At 39.2% G+C, this 11,724-nt stretch overlaps 1 protein-coding gene across 5 annotated transcripts in view; it reads left to right on the top strand.

The window, feature by feature from the left end:
• The window catches only part of TOX (thymocyte selection associated high mobility group box), a 271,473-nt gene that overhangs the window by 138,306 nt on the left and 121,443 nt on the right, over positions 1-11,724 (top strand). For all 5 annotated transcript variants that reach the window (XM_005301157.4, XM_065585611.1, XM_065585612.1 and 2 more), the window contains one exon: positions 10,835-11,077. In XM_005301157.4, the coding sequence (XP_005301214.1) occupies positions 10,835-11,077 (243 nt within the window). The remainder of the gene's footprint in view (positions 1-10,834; positions 11,078-11,724) is intronic.

Raw genomic sequence — 11,724 nt, 5'->3', positions numbered from 1 at the left:
TGTTAATAGCCCAATAATCCAGTGCTCTGAAGTTCCACCATCACCAAAACAGATACTTTGTGTATTTGGAGGACGCTCACTCAGATACCGCGTTGTTGCCCTGCTGAGATACTGACAATAGGGGCTCCCACAGGCAGAGGGGTGGGTGGGGAATGAGTCCCTTCCTCTTCAGGACAGACCCCAGCCTACTCAAAGAGAAGCAGTGGTAGGCCCTCTTCACAGCCTAGCAGACAGCTCTTGAGCGAATGGCTTGTGCCACTACTGCCACACCAGTAGGTGCGGGGAAGAGCTATGGTGAAGGTGGGCCTGGGAAGGACATGTGATCAGGGCTGAGGGAGTCCCCATTTGTGCCTATGGCCCTGGGTTGCCTTAAACCAGGGATCTCAAATGACCACCAGGGCCACATGAGGACTAGTACATTGGCCCAAGGGCCGCATCACTGACACCCCCTCCCCCGCTACTCCCGGTCCCACCCCCACTCCACCCCTTCCATGAGACCCTGTCCCTGCCCCACCCCTTCCCCACCCCCATTCCAACCCCTTCCCCAAAGTCCCCACGCCAACTCCGCCCCCTCCCTGCCCCTATTCCAATCCCTTCCCCAAATCCCTGCTCCTGCCCCGCCTCTTCTCCGCCTCCTCCCCTGAGTGCGCGGCTCCCTGCTCCTCCCCCCTCCCTCCTAGAAAGTGCTAAGCGCCGCCAAACAGCTGTTTGGTGGCGGGAAGCACCTGGAGGTAGGCAGAGTAGTGGGGAAACGGCACGCAGGTAGGCAGCGGGTGAGGGGAGCTTAGCAGCCGCAGGAAATAACTCGGGGGGGCGCAGGGAGCTAGGTGGGCCACAGCAAATAACTTTGCGGGCCGCGTATTTGAGACGCCTGCCTTAAACTGTTCCTGTCTAGATAATTTGATAATTGTAACAAAAACCTGTACTTTTCTAATGGACTGAGATAAAGTTTCTGACTAGGAAGGCTATACTGTTACCTCTTTGTAGGGAAGGGTGAAGCCTTGGAGCTTTTAGCGGGTCTCTACAGCTCAAGTCTTGTAATCTTTTATAGTTTTTTGCTCATTGTCGCCTATTAAATGCATTTAAATGTAAAATGTTCATAAATAAAGCATATTTGTTTTCAAACAAACTTGTATAGCATGATATTTAAAATTAAATTAAACAATGAAAAGAGACTCTCAGAAGTGGAATGTTTCATTTGAAAAAGCACTGTTCCTTTTCATAATTCTGTTGACTTTGAAATTGTGCTTATTTTAAATCAATTGTATCATTGTCAGCATATTCTCCTTCTTATTGAAAATGGAATTCATCTCGTGCTGGAAAATTAATGTTTTGCTTGAGGCGTTACCCTTTACCTAATGTAAATTAGAGAAATTGATTAACACAATGGGTAAAAAAAGTTGTACCTTCCCCAGTAATATGTTTTTGATAGCTGTTGCTTGATAAATTAGTATATTGTGTGTTTTAAATGAATGTGATTTATTGCTTATGTCTAACATATGAAGAAACATAAAAAAAATTGTTTGCAGGATCATTGACTTGAACATATCAATGGCACTGTTGGACAATTCTTGCTGAGTGCTAAGATGATTTATGTAAGAGACCGAAGGTTTCCACAGTAATGCATTACAGTCTCAAGCTATCAACTCTTGTTCATGCAGAGACAAAAAAGGCTGAAAAACACTTACTTCTGAAAGTCCTCCATTAAGAAATTAGAGATAAGTTGATCCTGTTTATATTCCTGGAAATATCACTGTCAAATCCATCATCCTAATTTTCAGATGGGTATAAAGTAAATTATTGTTTTTCCTCCTCTACTGAGCATGCTGTTTTACATTACTTTCAATTCATAACTATTTCAGTTATGTAACAATGTATTTAGTAATAGAAGAGGAGACAGCCTGAAGCATCTATCTTTTAAAAACTGGCATTTTTCCACAGTTCAGATGTAGAAGCCTTACTGTAAATGATAAATTAAGGCACACTCCACATTGTTAGAAATATCATTAATTTTATTTAAATTGTGTATGCATATGAGAAGACCATATTTTTTAAGGATTTATAGCTAATACCATATTTTGTTGAGTGCATGCACGAGTGATGCAGCCATCCATCACATAAGTTAAACTTACCTGGTCAATGATATCTTCTGCATTCTCATATAGTAATGGTTCTGTTCTTTCCACAGAGGGCTTGTGTTGGATGTTTGGATGTTTGCTGCCTCCTGTGGTCGCTCTGTTTAAAATGTCTTTTGCTTTCATTTGCCTTTCTCAGTTTGCTTTTGAACCATTGATGCAGAACATTTAATACAATCATAAATATGGTTTGCTTTCTGATGTGCAGTCATTATCACCATTGGTAATGTAGGTGGTTTTTTGTTCTGATACCATCGCCCTTAATTATTATAGTCAGGTCGTACAACCATTTCACATATCACTCCTGTTACAATCAGAGAATACAAGTGTGTGTGTGAGAATGGAAATAAAATGTATTGGCCTGGTTTTGCCACATACTTAAAGAATTCCTATCAATGACAAGAATCACTGCACTTGAATTTGACTAATAATCCCCACAAAACATAGTTTGGTGTTTGTCCATTTGTCCATTTGTCCTGCAAAAACCTAATTTTTGCCTCCATTCCAGAATTTAGCACAATTAAAATCCATAAAATTGATGCTGGGTTTGACAAGGCTAATTGGTACAGAAGAGAGATTTAAATGAGAAAGAAGCCAAGTTGGGTTGATGTTCAGAGCTGAATGCTGATTTAAGCAAAAGCTTGGGTTTAGGTTGGCAGCTGAATCAGGGTTAAAGTTTGGGTTCAATTGTGCCAAAATCTTGCAAACTATTCTCATGAAATTGCAGGCTAAGATGGCATCAGTATCATGAGATCAGCTAAAACGTCACAAAAATAACTTCTTGTGAGGTTTCACAAACATTAAACAAGAACCATAGAATGCAGACTCCATCTGGTTTGAGATCTATTCTGAACCCAAAACAATATGTGTAGGTTCAACACGACCCACCTAAAATTCAAGCTTCTGTTCTTAAGTTCCCATTATTGACCATATCAACTTTAAATACTCCTAAACCTGCTTATAATAAATTCAGATGTGATGGAAATCCCCTTTATAATGAAATAGAAGCAAAGCCTTGATCTGCTCAGTGCATTCCAATGGGGTTCATAAAGAAGTCTCTCCCTGGATGTAATAAAGATTTAGGAACTCTCCCCAGTGCTCAACAGCTGATAAACAACTCCGCCCTCCATAGGGAGAAAAGCAGACCCAGTGCTGAAGTCCCCTTGCAGTTATGTGGTGAGGAGATGAAAAGACACACTGCTGCTGTTTCTTGTTGGAAAATTAGGAGGAAGGCAATTTGTTGGTGCTGTTTTGACTAGCAGAATGAAGGAGAGCTATCACCTGGTCAGCTGCATATAGTAGAATTGTGCCAATACTACAGTGACGCTGGAAAGAAAATGACTAAGAAGTTTACAATGAAGTTATATGCAAAATATCATACTAATAATCCCTTATAAATAGGCTTGGCATACTTCAATTATTATTTTTATAATTCCGACCAATAATATAAATGTATATTTTAAAGCATGTAAAAAAATTCTATTTAAATTTTTACAGTTGAGGGAAACTATGAAGTATCAGTCAGTAATTGCGACAGATGATGTTGAAATTCAAAAAGTTCAAGTTTTATAACTGTTAAAACATAAATTGTCAACATCATATGTCAAAATGTACACACTAAATATCCTTAAATCAAACTCTAAGTTCTCAAGCAGCATTTTTCTTACTTTGCATATCTGTAAATTTTTATTATCAATTAAAGTATTTTTTCATTGGTTTGTGTGTATATGGTGAAATCGTCATTTACTGACATTTACTGATAAACTAATCCTTCCAAACCTACCAGGTGAGAGTAACTATGAGCTATACCTGTGAACTGCAGCCGGCAACAAGCATCCACAAAATGCTCACAGACGAGACAAACTGTAGTGATGACAAGTTATTCTTGGACTACCTGCATGGATTATTACCCCCCCCACACACAACCCTTCCCCACCCCCCAAACAGGACAGTGCTCACATTGGATATAAAATATTAGTTTAGCAAAATAATCCTCAAAACTAAATTGCTAAACAACTATCTCACAGTATTTTATAGAACTAGGTTCTTCCTTACTTTTATGAATCAGGCAGTTTATGTAATCTCTTAGCAGATTTTAATATTATACAATTGACAACTTTTCATATACAGCATAGGTATTACTGGAATATATTTAATATAGCTTAGTAACTAGTTTCCACATAAATTATATAATATTCTGACATTTTATTATTTTCTTTACTACTATACTACTGCTATCTTTAGAAGTTTATACAGTATAATTTGACAAAAATGTGTTAGATTATGTGTTATCAAATACACTGTAACTGGTTTGCAACTAATAACCATAGCACGATGCATTTTTATTTTTATTGCTTTTAATGTAAATGGTAACCTTGTATTTATAATTCTCAATCTACGTATACATGTGACTGTGTGTGCGCTGCAACTAGGATTGGGGGATTTTCTGAGACTAGTGTGTCATTTATATTATAGTAAATGAAGTTAAGATGTCATCATTATATATGAATAACCATTTAGTCTTAGCCCTGGACTACACTACAAATTTATGTCGGTATAACTACGTCGCTCATGGGTGTGGATTTTCCCGACATAACTCCCAATGAAGACAGCGCTATGTTGATGGGAGGGCTTCTCCTGTCAGCTTAGCTACTGCCTCTCAGGGAGGTGGAGTATCTACGCCAATGGGAGAAGCCTTCCTGTCAGCGTAGGTAACTTCTTCACTACACGCTACAGCAGCACAACTGCAGCACTGCAAGCGTAGACAAGCCCTTAGTTAAATTGCATTGCAGTTGTTGTCACTGTGTTTGAAATGATACTACTAGTTAAGCATACATTTGAAACACAGCAAATCAATATCTGTCTAAAGTGAAAGTTCTGTTGTTAAACATGTGGACAAATCAAATAGCAAATTTGCTGAATAGCCTGAATATTAATGGAAATTTGGTCAGTATTTGGCTTATGAATATTTGCCTGTCCTGGCTGCTGCTGAGAGCTGACTTCAGCAGGAACCCTGAATGAAGAGGCCCTCCTCCTCCTCCTGATCAAGCAGAGCAAGAAGGAGAGGAGAGCCACACCTTCATACTCTTCCTCCTCTCACCAGCAAGGTAGAAGGAGAGATGCTCCTTTGGCTGTTTCTCCTCCTCTTGATAAAACTGGGAGGGGAGAGTTCCCATTCAGTACTCTCCTCTCCCCTGCTACCAGATCTCCAAGAGCCACTCTTCTCCGTTGGGGAGACAGTGGGAGGAGGAAGAGAAACCCCAGCAGTAACTCCTCCGTACACCCAGCAAAGAGGTGAGGGAAAAGATCTCCTGAGGCCCTGAATTGCTGCAGGGCCTGTGGGAAAGAAAATGCATTTCAGACCCAGCCTCCTCCCAACCACACCCCATGAATCTTTCCCAACAGGCCCAAGCAGCGTAACTGTCAAAAAGATTCATGTTAGCCAAATCTCAATGATGGGCTATTTGTGCAGTGTGATGAACACTTGTCAAGAGTATCCATGAAACCTTATTGATGTTACCACTTTCCGTCCTTCTCCGCTCACTCTCTATTGTGTTTTTCTTGTGTGTTGTGTTATGTGAAATTAGACTGTAAGCTCTTTATGGCAGGGACCATTTATTTTAGCTGTTCTGTAGTATAATAATTTACTAGTGGCTAGTATACAGTAATGCACAATAACCTTATTATCTATTATTCAGCATATGCATTTATATACTACTTGAATAAACCTGATTTGTTTTCTTTGTTAATGGCATGTTTCCACTCCATTCATTGAGGTTCTATTTTTGATGCCCACATTTCCTGCCTTGGTGGAGTCTCAACATCATAGTATGGAAATACAGGGAGAAATAAGACTTAGAAACTCAATATGCCAATATTATTCTGTCTACTATGGAACAAAATCCCTGGAGAGAACCACACCACAAGCTAAGTGATCTAAATGGGCGGGTGAGCAGGTTGGGCTAGTTTTCTAGGTTGAGAATTCCATAGAGTGAGGTCACTCCACCTGACAGGGATAATACACGTTCCTCATACATACATGATAGTATTGCTGCCAACTCCTCCACTATCCCCTACCTGTTTTCAATTCCTTGGGATTTCTACTTTTGCATATATGAGTTTGACCCTGATGCTTCACCCTACACCAAGAAATCCTCACGCAGGGACAGATCCTTAGTTGGTGAAAATGGTCATAGCTCCTTGCATTTTGGTGAAAAACACCCCTTTGGCTATGGCAAGATGCACTGTTCTGTAGAAGCTTACTTTGCTCAGGTTTCCAGCAATACCTGAACAGCTCAGTAGCAACATGTACAATCTTTGGTTGCAATCCAATTTAAAGGTTTTATTTCCATGCTGCAACAGTTCAGAATAACCTCAGGTGGGTTATTGTGATAAGAACATAAGAGTGGCCATTCGGGGTCAGACCAATGGTCCATCTAGCCCAGTATCCTGTCTTCTTACAGTGCCAAATACCAGGTGCTTCAGAGGGAATGAACAGAACAGGTAATCATCAAATGATCATAATCCCCTGTCATCTATCTATTCACAGCTTCTGACAGAGGCTAGGGACATTTCAAAGCATAGTTTTACATACCTGCCCATCCTGGCTAATAGCCATTGATGGACCTATTCTCTATGAACTTATCCAATTCTTTTTTGTACCCTGTTATAGTTTTGGCCTTCACAACATCCTGTGGCGAAGAGTCCACAGATTGACTGTACATTGTGTGAAGAAATACTTCCTTTTTGTTTGTTTTAAACTTGCTGCCTATTAATTCGATTTGGTAACTCCCTAATATGGCAATTTTAAAATCAAGTTTGGACGTTTTTCTAAAAGCTATGCCCTAGGAATTATTTTGGGGAAGTTCTGTGTGATCAGACTACAAGATCACAGTGAGCCCTTCTGGCCTTGGAATCTGTGAACCTATAAAGAACAAAATTCCACTATGTCTACCTTTTTGAATATTGCTTCTTCTCTTGGCCTTCTATTCAATGGCTTTACACATCATGCTTGTCTCCATATGCGATATTATACTAAACTAAGGAATACACCTAATAGCTGCTGCGCTCTCTCAATTGTGCCCACTCCTGCATCGGTGCAAAAGGAGAGCAGGGGAAGAGGACAAAAGGAGCACTCTGTTATCTCCTAATGGCTCTTTGCAGGAGCTAAACATAGTTGGAGTGCTTGAGCACACGGAGTTCACAAAGTTAGCACCCACAGCTGCCCTAACTTTCACAAAGAGGACAGGAAGGTGTGGGCTGGTTCCCACAGGCTCTGGAATGGCCCCATGTCTGTGGGTGGGAGAGTTGCAGACACTGCATCCTTGGAAAAGGGATAGGGGGAACAGAAGCCACTTTCCCAGGAGTTCTGGAATGCATTCTTGGGCAGTGCACGTCTGTACCAACCTGTACACCAAGTTGTGGCTGAACAACTGCATTTGGACATCAAGTAACTCTTAATTCAAATCACATGATTAATATTGTGCTCAGGTCATTCCTTCTCACTCCCTCACAAGTGAATAAATAAGCACATCGGGAGCTGACATGACTGTATGCACAGAATCACAGGACTGGAAGGGACATTGAGAGGTCTTCTAGTTCTGTCCCCTGCACTCAAGGCAGGACTAAGTATTATCTAGAGCATCTCTGACAGCTGTTTGTCTAACCATCTCTTAAAAATTATGGAGATTCCACAAGCTCCCTGGCAATTTATTCCAGTGCTTAATTACCGTGATGGGAAGTTTTTCCTAATGTCCAGCCTAGACTACCCTTGCTGCAATTTAAGCCCATTGCTTCTTGTCCTATCCTCAGAGGTTAAAGAGAACAGTTTTTCCCCTCCTCCTTCTAGGAACCTTTTATGTACTTGAAAACTGTTATCATGTCCCTCCTTACTTTTCTCCACACTAAACAAACCCAATGATTTCAATCTTCCCTCATAGGTCATGTTTTCTAGACCTTTAATCATTTTTGTTGCTCTTCTCTGGACTTCCTCCAAATTGTCCACATCTTTCCTGAAATGTGGCACCCAGAACTGGACACAATACTCCAGTTGAGGCCTAATCAGTGTGGAGTAGAGCAAAAGAATTACTTCTCGTGTCTTGCTTATAACACGCCTGGTAATACATCCCAGAATGATGTTTGCTTTTTTTTGCAACAGTGTTATATTTAGCTTGTGATCCACTATTATCCCTAGGTCCCTTTCTGCAGTATTCCTTCCTAGGCAGTCATTTCCCATTTTTTCATGTGTGCAACTGGTTGTTCCTTCCTAAGTGGAGTACTTTGCATTTGTCCTTATTGAATTTCATCCTATTTTCTTCAGACCATTTCTCCAGTTTGTCCAGATCATTTTGAATTTTAGTCCTAGTCTCGAAATCACTTGCAACCCCTCCCATCTTGATATTGTCCATAAACTTTATAAGTGTATTCTCTATGCCATTATCTAAATCATTGATGAAGGTACTGAACAGAATCAGACAAAGAACTGATCCCTGCGGGACTCCACTCCATATACCCTTCCAGTTTGATTGTGAACCACTAATAACTACTCTATGGGAACAGTTTTCCAAGCAATTTTGCACCCATCTTATCGTAGCTTCATCTAGGTTGTATTTCCCCAGTTTGTTTATGAGGTCATGCAAGACAGTATGAAAAGCCTTACTAAAGTCAGGGTATACCACATCTACCACTTCCCTCCATCCACAAGGCTTGTTACCCTGTCAAAGAAAGCTATCAGGTTGCTTTGACATGATTTGTTCTTGACAAATCCATGCTGACTGTTACTTATCACCTTATTATCTTCTAGGTGTTTGCCAACTGATTGTTTAATTATTTGATCCATTATCTTTCTGGATATTGAAGTTAAGCTGACTGGTCTGTTATTCTCCGGGTTGTCCTTATTCTCCTTTTTTTAGATTGGCATTATATTTTCCCTTTTCCAGTCCTCTGGAATCTCATCCATCTTTCATGACTTTTCAAAGATAATAGCTAATGTATCAGATATCTCCTCAGTCATCTCCTTGAGTATTCTAGGATGTGTTTCATCAGGCCTGGTGACTTGAAGATATCTAACTTATCTAAGTAATTTTTAATTTGTTCTTTCCCTATTGTAACCTCTGATCCTACCTCATTTTCACTGGCATTCATTGTTAGGTGTCCAATTGCTAATAAACTTTTTGGTGAAAAATGAAACAAAAACGTCATTTAGCACTTCTGCCATTTCTACATTTTCTGTTATTGTCCCTGCCGCCCCCCCCCCCCCCCCACACACACACACCTGTTGAGTAATGGGCCTACCCTGTCCTTGGTTTTCCTCTTGCTTCTAATGTAATTGTACAATGTTTTCTTGTTACCTTTATATCCCTAACTAGTTTAATCTCATTTTGAGCCTTGGCCTTTCTAATTTTGTCCTTACAAACTTGTGTTATTTGTTTATATTCATCCTTTGTAATTTGACCTAGTTTCCACTTTTTGTAGGACTTTCTTTGAGTTCCAGATCATTGAAGATCTTCTGGTTAAGCCAGAGTGGTCTCTTGCCATACTTCCTATCTTTGCTACACAGTGGGATAGTTTGCTCTTGTGTCCTTAATAATGTCTCTTAGAAAAACTGCTAACTCTCTTGAACTGTTTTTCCCCTTAGATATGCTTCCTAAGTTTGCTAAAGTCTCCCTTCTTGAAATTCATTATCTTTATTGTGCTGTTTTCCTTTCTACCATACCTTAGAATCATGAACTCTATCATTTCATGATCACTTTCACCCAAGATATTAACTGCTTTCACCTCACACCTCTCTTTTCCTATTCAGTCCTACTTTAGTCATATCCAACCATAATACTCACTTTCCCCTTCAAAATATATCAGCATGTCCACACTGCCCTTCCTTATTCTCAAATGAGCCTACTTGCTGCAGGAAGATCACAAAACAAATAAAATCAATTATCTACTTTGGTATATTCCTCTGACGTTACCTGTAGCTTTACCTTGCATCAGGTTAAATCACATGACTTTAAATAGCAATAACAGTCAGTAAAAGACTAAACAATAACATCACGGAATACATTGTTTAGATATAGCATAAATACATGTATGTGTGAGTTTATAGACTAAGAAAAATGTATATTTTATTCTTCAGATATAATTACTTTATATTTCTATAAAATATATTTGAATATTCATACAATGTGCATGCCATTTCTGTATGAATTTGTTTCTTTTGTAGCAGAATGAATGTATGGTTGTTATATAAAACTAAAACCAGTAGCAAAAGAACAGAATTTCTTTTTCAGTATGTAACTCTTGATCTGAGTTTTATGACACATTTTGATCCAATGTTAATTTTATAAATGGCTTTCCTTTTCCACAATTCCCATGAAAAAGGTATGCAGCTAGATGAAGACTCTTGGAAAATTTTAATGGGACCCTTCCTTGAAATCTGTTTGAATTCACCTTCTTGAAAAAAAGTCTGTCTAATGGGAGCTGTGCAAGTATCAGCAATTGTTATGCCTTTGAGGCAATTTTTATTCCATTCATAGTGGTTAAACTCTACCATTATAATGTATGAGTGTTTAAAATGGTCTCTTTGCTAAGTTGAAATTACTACGTAATAATGTATGATGATTGAGTTTTAGTTTGTTTGTGTGTAGCTATTGTTTTATTTTAATTTTTGTTTGATTTGCAACAATATCTGTATTTTCTTTTTACAGTCTTTTCCTGGTCCAAGTCTTGAAAGTGAAGATTTTAACATACCTCCCATAACTCCTCCATCATTACCTGACCACTCACTGGTGCACCTGAATGAGGTAGAGTCTGGGTACCACTCTCTGTGTCACCCAATGAACCATAACGGCCTGCTTCCATTTCATCCACAAAACATGGACCTACCTGAAATTACAGTGTCCAACATGCTTGGCCAAGATGGGACACTGCTTTCAAATTCACTTTCTGTGGTAAGAATTTTTAGTCTTTGATTTTAGGGCTAGTTTAATTTAGGTGGTTGTTTTTTTTAAATGTGGATATCTATATCTGTTTAAAATACTGTCAGTAGGCTATATCCAGGTATCCCTGAAATCATCACAACTGCTTCTGCTCTATCCCTAGTTTTACTCTTTATTACTGCTGCTTTACAGTGGTGTTATTATGAACCGAATCAGGCCAGTATCATTGACTTCAGATGAAACAGGTTTTAGCCCTGAATGACTGTGTTCTGTGTTTCTTTACCAGGTTCTTTCTATTGTGATTTGTTTGTACAGAGAGATCTACAGACATGTACTATTTCCTTTCTTGTTTACTGTACGTTAGGAAAACTGCAAATGTCTTTTTTTGACTCTAGGTCAAATCTTGCAGCCTTTTCACAATTCACAGTCCTTGTCCATACAGAGCTCCCATTGAAGTGATTGGGAGAGTTAAGTCTTTGGGCCTGATCCTATCAAATAGTCATTATGGGTCTGGTCCTGAGAAGAATTTTATTTTCAGTCATTTCTATATTGGTTAAATTGATTACAAGAAGTGCAAAGTCATATAAATATCCTGTTTTTCAAGAGGTATTAAGAATAAGCTGCAAACGTTTTGTATGGCAGCTGTACACCAAGTTATG

This window comes from Chrysemys picta, chromosome 2 (assembly GCF_011386835.1).
Source record: "Chrysemys picta bellii isolate R12L10 chromosome 2, ASM1138683v2, whole genome shotgun sequence".
Classification (NCBI taxonomy): Eukaryota; Metazoa; Chordata; order Testudines; family Emydidae; genus Chrysemys; species Chrysemys picta.
Note: the sequence above shows the minus strand (reverse complement) of the source record. Positions and strands in the feature narration are given on the sequence as shown.